The sequence below is a fragment of the Nelumbo nucifera genome, chromosome 7 (assembly GCF_055504915.1).
Source record: "Nelumbo nucifera cultivar China Antique chromosome 7, China Antique-T2T, whole genome shotgun sequence".
In the NCBI taxonomy this organism is placed as follows: Eukaryota; Viridiplantae; Streptophyta; class Magnoliopsida; order Proteales; family Nelumbonaceae; genus Nelumbo; species Nelumbo nucifera.
Genome location: NC_142655.1, coordinates 59,656,657 through 59,669,811, shown reverse-complemented (window position 1 = coordinate 59,669,811; position 13,155 = coordinate 59,656,657). Strand labels below are relative to the sequence as shown.

General features: G+C 38.3%; 1 protein-coding gene across 1 annotated transcript; it reads right to left on the bottom strand.

The window, feature by feature from the left end:
* Positions 1-8,832: 8,832 nt before the first annotated feature.
* On the bottom strand, positions 8,833-11,826 carry LOC104599795 (DNA glycosylase superfamily protein). Its single transcript, XM_010262510.3, has 5 exons — positions 10,917-11,826; positions 10,724-10,781; positions 10,550-10,633; positions 10,304-10,439; positions 8,833-9,793 (listed from the first exon to the last, which is right to left on the bottom strand). Exons 1-5 carry the CDS (start codon positions 11,566-11,568, stop codon positions 9,503-9,505), a joined length of 1,221 nt encoding a protein of 406 aa, XP_010260812.1. The 5' UTR covers positions 11,569-11,826; the 3' UTR covers positions 8,833-9,502.
* Positions 11,827-13,155: the final 1,329 nt, after the last annotated feature.

The window sequence follows — 13,155 nt, the reverse complement described above, 5'->3', positions numbered from 1 at the left end:
ATTTGGATGGATTTGGACGGACCAATAAGATATTGAATTAGACCAGTATTCCAAACTTAATGGTCCATCCATAATAGATTTATATTGGATTGGGTCGGATTGAACCAATATCCAGTTCATTGATAGAAGATAAGAATACAGATGTCAATAGACTAGGTTTGGGTTGGAACCAATCTAATTTAAAACCAATTTAAACGGATTGGATGGTCCAAACATTAAATTGGACTGTTACAAAATGGTCCAGAGTATTCATTGGATTGGATTGGACCTAATAGTCCAGTTGACACCGTTAGCTATGAACTTATTGAGCTACTTAAGGGTCACTTGGAAAACATTTCTTGTATTATAGCAATGGCCTTTTGAAGGTGGATATTTGTAGTGATTCTTATTGGATTGGATTTTTTTTTTAATTTTGATAAATAAGTGGTATTTTATTAACCATAGAATAGAAAAGTGTAAATCAGCCTAAGAGGAGGCATGGGATGTTACCTGCCCTTTGAGCTAAGCAGTTAAGCACACATTATATCCAGAGTTACAATTATAAGGTAGTTCAGAACAGATCACCCCTTGATACCCCTATTTAGCCAAGGAATCAGTCATGGCATTTGCCAATCTGGTGACTCACTGAAAAATGAAAATTAACTAAGGGTCCATTTGGTTCGTAATTAGAATTGGAATTTGGAATCGGAATGGCCTATTCCCATAGTCTGTTTGGTTCAGACAGGAATGGGAATGAAAATTGGAATCAGCAGGAATGACATTTCATTCCCAAAAGAGGGGCAGGGAATGGCCATTCCCTCAAATTGGGGAATGCCATTCCAGCAGAAATGAAAATAGGGTTCCGATTCTGCCCAACCAAACAATTGGAATTGAAATAGCCCATTCCGATTCTAAACCCCTATTCGTACAAACCAAATGGGGTCTGATATATTCCTGATAAGCCAATGAACTTTCTTCTTCAGAAGGTCCCTGTAACCCCCCGTGTGCTGTTTCTGGATTGGATTGATGGTCGACATTTTTTGTGGTAATCTAGTTTAGTAGTTACTTGGATAAGTATGAAATAGTCTGTACTCTGTAGTATCAAAAGTAGGGTATAGAGCCTCGGCTGGTGGGCATGTGAGCTGTTGTAGCTTAAAACTATTATTTTTGAATTTAGTTGACACGTTATTGGACCTATGTCAATGGTTTAAGTTAACCTGATAGATCCTAATTTACGTGGGCCTATTAAATAGGGTTTGGGCCAGCATCTTGAATTCTGATTATTAATAGGATTGATTTTCGGTTTGCATCATTACAGTTATATATATATATATATTGGCTTGGAGGTCTAGAAAAATTAGATCTGCTGTTTGGGAAGAGCAATTGGGAATTAATAATTCTTTGAAGCAAATTGTTAAGCCCATAGCCAAGGCCCAGGCCCAGGTTATGTGGGGTGTGATCGCTGGTACCACTGAATCACTTTGCCTTCAAGTGGATCGAGGTGACTCCATTCCCAGAATCTGATTGAATTCAAAGTAGCGCTCCGCTTGATCGATCTAGAGAGTTGGGTTGTTGGTAAGGGAACTCAAGCTTTATCTGTCGCCAATAAATTGATCCTCCCCAGTGGTTGCTCCATTGACTAGACCTTCATTATCACTGCCTCTGCTCCCACCCACTGTTAGTTACTCACATTTTGTCCTTCAGGTTGGGGTTGGTCGTTATCTTGTGCATGTCTGATATTGTTGGGGAAGAATGGGGTCACTGTAACTTTGGAGGAGAAGCTCTGAGGCGCGTTTGAAGACACTGTCTTTAAAATGTTATTTGCCCCCACTCAGTTTTACTGAGTTTGCTGTTGGGTTACAGGCAAATTCGTTCCCAGGATACAACAGAGCCTTGGGCAAGAATCTGCAACCAGCAAAGTTGAAGAGTCTCCAAAGAAACCTTCTGTGAGACTGTAGCAGATCGGACTGAGAGAGGGAGAGAGAGAGAGATAATGAATTTCGAAATTGTGTGATTTGGAGTCTGATTCATGCTCCTTAAATAATTTGTGAAGAGGTATGAGGAAAATGTGGGTGCTGGTTTAGAGAAGGCACCTTGAACAATCACAATTATTGTTAACTTTGAATTGTGCCTCTTGATCACACCCGATCGAATCGTGACCGTTAATCTCATCAACGATGATCAACGATCAGCAATGCACCAAAACCAAAGCCACCCATCGCGAAGTGCGAGCAAAGTGCGCCTCATTGCACCGCACACACATGCGCACGCACGTTGCGTGGTATCAAATCCCCATACTCTTCTCTACTAATTCTAAGGAGTGTAAATCAGTTCCTATTGAAATACTGAAAACAAAACTTATAATTTTTCAATGTGGGACAAGTTCAAAACTTGGTTTTATAAGAGAAAAACTGATTTTTAAATCAAGTGTATAGGTGCAATTTCTCATGTAATTGACCAATCAAACCCATTGGATTTAATCTCTTATGAGATTAAAATCCAACAGATATCAATCTTGTCCACTCGGTCCTCCTGGTTATCGTCATCAGAAATAGTTTCCTGCTCTGATACGAATATGTTATGTTTCTGCCTAACTCAAGGGAGCTTCGATTACCTGCCAACAAAATACCTTCCAACACTCTATCAACAATATCTTACACTCCATATCTCATATATATGGCGGGTCTCACTTTTATGATAGGCCCCGGTTTAATTTTATAACGAGATGTGCGGTGTCCGTGTAGAGTGTTGAAAGGCATTTTGTTGGCAGGTGATCCCAACTCCTTCGAACGTCCCAACCCAACCTTTAGAGAACTTTCTTCACTGATTCCATCCGAATAACTCCAATTGCCTTTTATAGGGTTACATTATGTAAATATTTGGTTATAACTAACTCCTTGTCTGATCTGAGCAGGTCCAATGCTGACGTGGTCTCCTATTGTATATCATGTTGTAGCATGAGAATTAACCAGTCTGGCTGGTGGTTTGCTCCCTGGGCCTAGGTCTTGGCTATGGGCTTAATAAAATTTTCTTTAAATGTTTAGCATTTTACTTGGGTTCAAAAGAAAGATGTTTCTAACGAACTTGTTGGTCCACCTCCTAGAGAATTTAAGAATTTGAAGGTTAAGGATTTAATGGATAATAATGCTGGTATTTGGGATATAGATATTTGTAATACTCATTTATAGATCAGTTGGGTAGGATAGGTTGATCTAGTTTGTTTCTAAGGCCATGTTTAGGAGTGCTTAAGTTAAAAATAAGTGCCTATTCAAATAAGCACTTATTTGTATTTGGCACATTTGGTAGTTTTTTTTCTTTTTTAATAAGCATTTAAATAAGCATTTGCAACTATTTTGTTATTCATTTTCTTATAAATTATCAAAATATACCCTTATGAAAGTACTTTTACTAAATTACTTTTATAAAAACACTTTTATCAATGTAAAGCACTTTTATAAAATTATTTTTACAAAACCACTTTTATAAAAGTACTTTTACAAAATCACTTTTATAAAAGTAATTTTATGAAAGCATTTTTATAAAAGTACTTTCACGAAAGCATTTTTACGAAAGTACTTTTGTAAAAGCACTTTTGTGAAAACACTTTTAAGAAAGCACTTTTAAGTACTTTTACGAAAGTATTTTTATAAAATTTAACTAAGCATAATTTTATAAGTGGTATTTTAAAATTCAACTAGGGATAATTTTGGAAGAAAAAAATGGAATAAGTGCTTATTGTATAAGCCCTTATTTTTATATGCACTTATTTCAGATTTATTTCCCAAATAGCAATAAGTGCTTAATAGTCCAAATAAGCACTTATTTCGAATAAGCACTCCCAAACATGGCCTAAGAAGGGAAATTTTTACATAAAGAGGCTTGTAATTAATTTTGTAATCAGAGAATTTCTTTTATTCCTGTGCTGTGGAGAGAATTCTGAGAATGGTTTGGAGACTATTTGTTCCTTGTAGGTTGCAGTTTTTGTTTTTGTTCTCATCATTTTTGTTTCCAATTGAGGGATAAAGAGCTGATTAACGGTTTAAACTTTGTTAACATTATTAACTTCTATTCACATATTTGTCTAATAAAGATGGTGAGTATAGTTTCTTAGCTTGAATAGTTGTGACAACTTATTATTTTTGGATTGCCAGGAATGCTATCCATTTCTATATCTATACAGTTATTAAAGGTATGAATGAGCTCGTGGAACTTTTCTTTTTATTGAGTCTTGTATTTAAGGTATTAATTTACATTTTCTCTCATTAAATCCTATATTTAAAGTATTTTTTTCACCAATAAATTCTCAAATTCTTTAACAATATCAAACCCATGTATTTTTAAAACCGACTCAAAAACAAAACTACTATTTTCTCCATATAGCAGGTAAGCAATTCAACAATCCAGGTCAAATGGCTAAACCATGATATCATAATTAAATAATAAAAATTACAAATAATAAATAAATACAAAATACTATAAAAAAATTATATAAAATTTGTGCACATCTCTAATATTTTATATTAATCATATTAATAAAACATGTGTTATAAACAAGGATAAAAATATCAATATGCCTGATACCAACAATTGGGTATCGGTGCATGCCAATAAGACCAATACTCTTGTTTTTTTATTTTTATTTATATTTTTTAATTTTATTAGCATGAGAGGGATGCCTTCTATCATCCCAAACTTTGAAAACCCCTAACCCTTTATGTATTGGTTTATCCATGCATCTCCATGACCATCGATTTTGATCCTTGGTGATAAACAAGAATTGTTTTTATCGATGATGAAAATGAAATATAAAATTTAATATTGATCCAAAAATAAAATTGTATTCTTGTTTGGTAGTGGGCCAATAGTTCAACCTTTAGGGTCAAATGTATCAACCCTTGATATCATAATTAAATGATAAACATAAAAAAGATAAAATTACAAAAATTACAAAAAATATAGAAATTTTGTAGAGAACATGTGGACATATCTCTAATATTATATATTCATCATATTAACTAGATATAAGTGATAAATAAGAATTGTTTTTTACACATGAAAATATAAGAAATTATATAAAAATGTGGACACATTATTACTATTATCATCATCGTCATCATCGAAATTACCATGTGTAAAGCATGTGAAAATTTGCTAATTATTTTTAAAGGTCTCAATTGTAACTTTGATAGGACTAAATCTAGTTCAAATATTGTATGAGTTTAGATCTGCTCCCAACACTGTCATAACTGGTCATTACTCATACATTAGGAACATATCTCCATTAATGGCAAGGGAGATGGAGATGTTCCCAATGTTGGGCTGCAATTGCCTGTTGGGACAGAGTTGGGAGCAGATCCGTGCCCCTCTTTGGTCCTCCTATAGAACTAAAAAGGGGTGTTAAAGATTAATTGTGGTGTGGGATCTATAAATTGTACCGACTTTACTTAGGGCCCATTTGGTTTGCAGGAATAGGGGTTTGGAATTGGAATATCCCAACTGTTTGGTTGAGTGGAATCGGCATCCCATTCCCATTTCTGGTGGAATGACATTCCATCATTTGAGGGAATGGCCATTCCCTCCCCTCCCTTGGGAATGAAATCATATTCCAGTTGATTCTAATTCCTATTCTGATTCCTATTGAATCAAATGGACTATGGGAATAGATCATTCCAATTCTGATTTCAAAGGATTTTGATTCTGACTTCTATTCCAAAGGATTTTGATTCTGACTTCTATTCCAAAGGATTTTGATTTCAATTCCAATTTTAACTAGCTATGAGCTAAAGGGACCCTTATGCTGTGTTTGGTTGCAATACAAATAAATTTGCATTGATGCAAAGCTATGATAGTGCAAATGATTTGAGTGTAAATTCTGATATATTTTTGTTTCAAATTTTAGTTTATTTTGTTTGATTGAAGTACAAATAAAATAAATTAAGACCTGAAGCAGAATAAAGTAAAACCCAAAACAAAATTAAATAAGAATTTGCATTCTTTTTATTTGCACTCCTATGCATTTGTACTAGTACAAATAAAATTGCACTGCAACCAAACACAACCTTAATGATTTAGTTGCTAGATGTGAAAGATCGTTTATTTTAAAGCGATCGAGATGGCAATTCTGGTGGTGAATTCTTGGGGTTGGAATGGAATCATATTTGAATTGGACTCATTAACTATTAATGCTCACAGAGGTTTATCCGATGCTACTCCGGGTTTTGTTTTGATTTTTTAGATGCTATATAGACCTGTCTAACTCTTCTGAGATCCATGAATTAGTCAAAATTTTGGAACTGTTAGTAGGTCAAAAACTCAAGTCTATACGGAGGTAGGGAGATTTTTTTGGTTTGGTTGACCCCTCCTTGGTTATATTCTATTTCTGGTTTAACTGTTATTCTGGTTGTTTAACCCATGGTTTTTAAAATCGGACTGGACCGGATGGTCGGATCATAAAAGCTGGGACCAGTCAGGTTTGTTTTACCCCAGAATTATTATTTCTTCAAAAACCGTTGATTTAGTCAATAAACCGCTGACTTGGGTGATTGAATCATTTTGAACCATTTAACAGTTTGGCTGTTTTTTATTTTTTATTTTTTTTGTCAGAACAGACCATCCATTCGATTCAAACGGTCAGACCATTCAACCTGGGAATTGGACCCTGACCGGTTCAGTTTTAAAAACCTTGGTTTAACCCTAACAAAATACTAATCCGTACTGATGTTGCGTGATCTAGTTGCTCCCTGCTGGAGGTGATCTGGCTTCCAGGCGGACGACGGACAGTTGATCTGCAAGAGGATCAGAGAACCCGGGGTTGCTAGCCCGGCGAGGTCGCTCCGATGCTTAAGTCAGTATACTTGTTGCGAGCTAAGAATAGCTTAAGAATTCAGAGAGCTAGAGAGCATATAAATCACGCGTACCTTAAACCACCGGGGGTGGAGCCTTTATATAATGGGGTCCTCGCGGGTTTTACGGAGCGGTTCCGGGATCATCGTCATGATAGGATCTGTTTCCGTGTAAGTTGGAAGATAATGCTGTCAAACCGATAAGGTTCATCAATTCCGCCCTAATCGGACGGAGAGATAATGCTAACTGTTACATGACGTGATCTCGTGAAACCCGGGACCCGTTGGAGGGATTTTCGGGATCACCACGTAGTGGCGGGTCGGTAACCCCGAACTGATGTCTTTAAGTCCCGAACTGGGTTGGATGCCAAAGTGCCTTGGCATCGAGGTGTTCTTGTTACGATCTGGTACCGAGTCGATTTCGTCTCGAGGTGAGCTTGTCCCGAGGTCATTTTAGCTCGAGGTGGTTGGGTACCCGAGCTCGATCTGCTGTGGACTGTTTACGTTAAGCTGAGTTGTCATCTCTTGATCAGGTCGTGTCCACGTATCCCCTTTTTACTAGGTCGGGCCAAATCATGTACCAACAACAAAAAGAAAAGAATGCTTCCCTACTCTCTGTACGTTTCTATCTTTGTTGTCCATCGAGTTGAATGATCAGTTGCACTTGATACACGACTACGGGCTCATGAATGTATATAGTTTTTGTATGCTGGTACAGATTTTGTTCGAATAGCCAGAGTTTGTGACAGACCATCCGTCAAGAGTCAAGACATGATCACGGAAGTCACAAACTATTTTAAGGGAAATAGAGTGAAGAAAAGGTTGGTTCATGCATTCAGGTCATAACAAGACTGAGAATGCGGGTTCAAATTTTAGGTCAGTATCCAGTCTACCCCTTCGGCCCTTCCGAGACCCTAGACAGCAGGTGGGACTAAAAAAACTTTGTAATGGCCTTTTATTTAAGTCGCAATAAGTAGTAGATGGAAGGCTGAAATTCTGCCTAGAATGGTACTAAACCATGGTTCAAAGCACTGTGAATCCATGATCATGATATAGTGGAAAAGTGAAATATATATATAGCCAACTCCATATGGCCGAGAGAAGGTTTAAACAGGGCTGGATTGGTGATAAGCTACTTTGGTTGATCATGATTTGTTCTGGAATCTAGAGTTTCTTTGAATCTTCCAATTTTGTTGCAGTTATAAGTCTTTCCGCAATCAAAACAGAAAATTGGAGAAACATCAGAACCCCAATCGATTTCTGTGAGAAGTGAAAGCTGTTGATTACATCAATGGAGACTATGGAGTCCCACGTTTCCAAATTTCCTGGTTTGAAAGAAAATAAGAGAGAGAAAAAGAAAGTTTGAGGGAATGTTCTAATTAACAAAACTTGTGAAATTGGTAGCTCTATGTGGTGGGTGGCTTAGGTAGAAGCGCATTAGCAAGCTAGGGATCAAGGAATGTGGCAAAATGTTCTCTGAGCTGTTAGGCGCTACTAGAATCACACGATGATCATTACTGTAAATATTGATCATACATATCCACTCATGGATTGGCATATGGGTCATCTTGGATTCTAATTGCAAGGTTGAGATAATGTTCTCAGGAAACAACACATGCTTTCCAAGACACCTTTTCCACCTCTTTATATATTATAATAGGATGGAAGAACTAACTTTATTAATGTACTTTTTTTAGGTTGTTGTAAGTCATCCAAGAGGTTAGCAAGGAATGTGGAATCTGGATCCATGTGCACTGGCAATCACCATCACACTTTTATATATTTAGATAGATAGACATCTTTATATGGGAACCTCATTTGTTGTAAAGTGGGACCCTTTGATGGTTATCAAGCTGAATTATATCATGGTTTCCCTTGATCCCCCCTTTGAAAAGGGGAGGGAGGGACCCATGAGGAGAGAGAAGGAGAGATTTATGCACGTGAGGAGAAGGTGGAGCACATGGGAGAAGATTCCTATCTTATGTAAGTAAGCATTTAAAAAGAGTATACATTTGGTAAGCAAACATTACATTACACAATAGAGACCCACATGACAATATGTATAAAATAAACACACTCAAAGGAAAAAAAAAAAAAAAAATTCACACCAATCCATGATACAAGGGGTTTTGTAATCCCCCAAAAGGTTACAACTTACAGAGAGTTAGGGGACATAGTAGGAATAACAACACTTGTCCAAAGCAAAGAAAAAGTAACAAGGAGAGAATATAAGAGGAGGAAGATGGTCCTACAGTCTCTCTATCTCTTTGCAATATGCCAATATGGATCCTTGGTCACACACAGGCTGTTAAAGGGAGGGAGAATAATGAAGGGTTTAGTGGTCACATGGAATGAAAGTCTCTGACACACAACACATGCCATTGCCTGCCAAGCACATGCAGTCTGTCTCCTCCACCCACAACAAAGTCTATTGCGCTTTCTTCTCACTAATAATCTCATCTATCCTTTTCAACCCATCACTGTCATTAAAAATCTCTCTATCTCTTCACACAACACAACCCTTATTATTTCTCTTCTTTCTTTCTTTGATCTCTCTTCTCTTAATTAAACACAATATACAACCATCAATCAGAGTAAAATAAAATATAGTTAGAACATCAGCCAGCTACTATTCATCTCAGCATATATATATTTATATATATAGATTATGTCAATTGATTCTATAAAGCGGGGGCTACGCTAGGTTGGTGGGAAGATGCCAGAGCAACGCATTGGAGATGACGTGTACACGTGATCAAGTGGTCATTGGTGAGACCCGCAGCCTGCATGAATGAGTGAATTACGGTGGGCCCAACGGTCCTGAATCCCCTCCTAACCATGTCTTTGCTAATACTCTCCGATTTGGATGTCTTCACTGGGATCCTGTGGCATGATTTGTACTGAGTGGATATGGGCTTGTGATTCACGAAACCCCAGATGTACTTGGCAAACGATCCGAATTCCCTTCTAATCTGTTGGGTCACAGATTGATTGAATCAATTACAAAGCAAATTATGATGATCATAAACCTTTCTACTAATTTCTACAATGCAAACTCTGCACACAACCTTGTAGGCATGTACCAGTATTGTCTACACGTGATTGGTTACTAGGAATAGGGAATAGGGGTAGGGTCCCCGTGGCTTATCAATGATCAATGAGTTGGTTCATGGTTGTATGTTGTAAAAGCAATCCAGTCAACACCTTCAACTAATCAAACTTGTTACCCAGAAGCGAAGAAAACACCAAAAACTATTCTTAATTCAAATTTCAATCAGTAGATGCAGCTTTGCTTTCATGGAGGATGAGAGATAGAACCTAAGTTTTATTTATTTTGTTCTTTTACTGGAGGAAAACCATGGAGGGTTGCACAAAAATCAAGAAAAAAGAAGGATGAAAGTCTGGTCTGGTAGGTTGAAAAGATGGGTAGGAGATCATGGGTGGTTGTAAGGTTTAAATCAGAGAAGGGTTTGATTAATCACCTCAAGAATGCAGTTAGAGTTGTCGACGACACCTCGGACTCGGCTGATATCTATGCTGTAGTCGGCACTGATGGAAGTTATTTGTCTTTCAGTGAAGGTGGAGACAACTTCTGCATCAAACCCTGAGAATGCATCCCTGCAAAGAAAGTAAACAAAGTTGATGTAAGCCACAACCGGAACCAGACGGCAATTATTAACATGTTTCGTGCAAGATTTTCTGGGTTTGAACAAAAACGTTAACCCCACCTGAAATCTTGGCGTTTCTTCAGGATTGAAGTCCAATCTGATCCGACTTGGGCACCACTCAACACTAGCAATTCAAACAACAGCCTGTACATCTTGAACTTATTAGAAATTGGGTTATGTATGTCTATCTATCTGCGTGAGAGAGAGAGAGAGAGAGAGGGGGGGGGGACTTACTTGTCATCGTGGACAGGAACTCCCCACTCTTCGTCATGGTAAGCAACATAAAGAGGATCTAGAAACCAGAACCGTAAACAAACACTCAGCGTTAGTATCTTCAAAGGGGAAAATTAATCTATTCCCAGAAACGTAACCCAGAAATCTTTTGTCTATTAATTGAATGTGTAAATAACTAGTAAAATCATCATACCAGAATTGGGTGTGATAAAACTGCATCTCTTCTCCTCACGACCGGTTGTGGTAGTAGTAGTAGTAGAAGAATCAAGCGGAACCACTTTGCCTTCAAATTTTGCAGACTTTGTTCTTCCATAATGAGCGATTCGCATCTTTCTTTGTGCTTGTATGAGTGTAACTTGCTCCCGCCTCGCAGCGGCGATGCTTCCCGGAGCCTCAACGATCAAAGAAGAGGAGTAATTCAACGAACAAGTGTCAATGGAAGGTGCAACTCCTGTAGCGCTAGAGCTAGAATTCTTGGACTTCTTCCTCACTAAAGCCGCCTGTTTGGGGGTGGATCGTGGCGTTGCGGCCTTGTCAACACTTGAATTCAACCCATTAGGATCATTCCCTCTCTTGAGCGCTGGTGGCCTTGGGGATTTGGACTTGGGAGAGATGGGAGGGGACCGTGAGACCTTGATTCCAGTAGTAGCAGTAGTTGGTGGCGGTGGCGGTGGTGGTGGAGCAGCAGCAGGAGACTTTGGAGAGATCTTCTTGAGCGAAGGACGTCGTTCCAAGGAAGAAACACGATTACAAGTGGGCTGAAGGACCGGACGGCCGTCGATCTGAGAGATGATGGGGGCGACGACATCAACACCTCCACAAGACTTGCCCTTGGAGCTGCACATTTTGTATGTGCTTGTGTGTGTTTTGGGTTGCAAGTTGCAACAAGAGGAGGCTGCTGGCAGGAGCTAGCAGAGAAGATGAAATGGAGAGGGGTTGCGAGTTGTGGTTCAGTGGTTGTGGAGTTGAATTATAGAAGAGTGTGCATGTGGGAAGAAGAGATAATTGGTTATCAGAGAAGAAATGGGGCAGACAATAAGAGATGAGGATTGATTGAGTGAGAGAATTGAAGAGTTGAGGAGGAGGAGGGTGAGGAATTGAAGGAGGGAGTGGGGAGGGTTGGGGGGTTTATAAAGGTGGGGGAGGAGTCAGGACTCAGGAGTGGGGACAGCTATTGGGAGGGAGTCCTAACTCCTAACATGGAGAGGTTGGGATCTGCCTTACAATTACAACATCAAGTGGCCAGGCCAGCCGGGGTCCTGTCACCTGTGGCTAACTGGCTGTGTCTGTGGATTCTGGATATTAATTATATTGGAATTTACTAGTCACTACTTATTTCATCAATTAACTAATAATTAATGTGAGTTTGCCTCTGCTACTTGCTAAAATGCGCACCCCCTCCCTCCCAACTAAAAAGGAAGGTAAGGGGGGAGTTGGGTTGAAGGCGGGGAAAAGCACCAATCACTGCTCATCTCTTTCTTTCTAGCTGGCAGGAATCTCTCCCTTCCTTCTCTCTAAGTTGTTTCATTCTTAGGATAAAAGAGAAAAAGAAAAAGGAAATGAGACACATTTTTGTTACCTAAAACTTTTCAGCTTCTTTCACCTTACTCTCTGCGCGTTTAGCTGTTCAACTAATCAAATATTAGTATTTAAGTTCCACGTTTGCTTTTAATTATGTATCCCCAGTTGACATCTTGTCTTTCTCTCAAGTCTCAACTTATATGTGTCTTGTTACCTTGTGAACATGAGCGAAACTGCTTGGGAGTTGGGACTTGGGGTTGGGGACCCCCCCTCTCTCCATTAGGCTATGTTTGGTTTGAAGGAAAATGTAGGAAAAGGAAGGGAAACATAGGGAAACTTTTACAAATAAGGTTTTCCTTATTTTTTCTACTTTTTCTTTCAAACCAAACACAGCCTTAAGGATTTACAGTAAATTAAAGCAATTTGAGAATGTATGGAACAGATCCATTAGCTGAATCATGCTTGCTTATAAGAATTAGGTAGTAAAGTCATCATTTTAACATATAGGAGTTATTTCACAGTTCAAGTCTTTCTAAATAGATCTTTCAATAGTCTAATAGACGAGAAGATGCACTGAATTTTTGGGGTTTTATCTTTAAAGATTCTCATTATCGTCTATTAAAACAGTTGGGAGGGTTATTTTTAGCACAAAAAGACTAAAAGCTTCATTTAAAGCTTCCTGATTTTTGACGTGTTTAACACGTGTGCACCTCCTCAAGTCATTCAATCTCCACGATACCAAATAGAAAAGACCATTTTCTTTATAACTTCTTGCAGACTAAAAGACACATAAAAAATGAGCCAAACACCACCTTAAGCTATTACTTCAATTACATTACTTACACTAGCAGTGATCAATTAATAAACGACGAGAACAAGACAGAACACAGTGCCCCATTATTTGCAAGTTG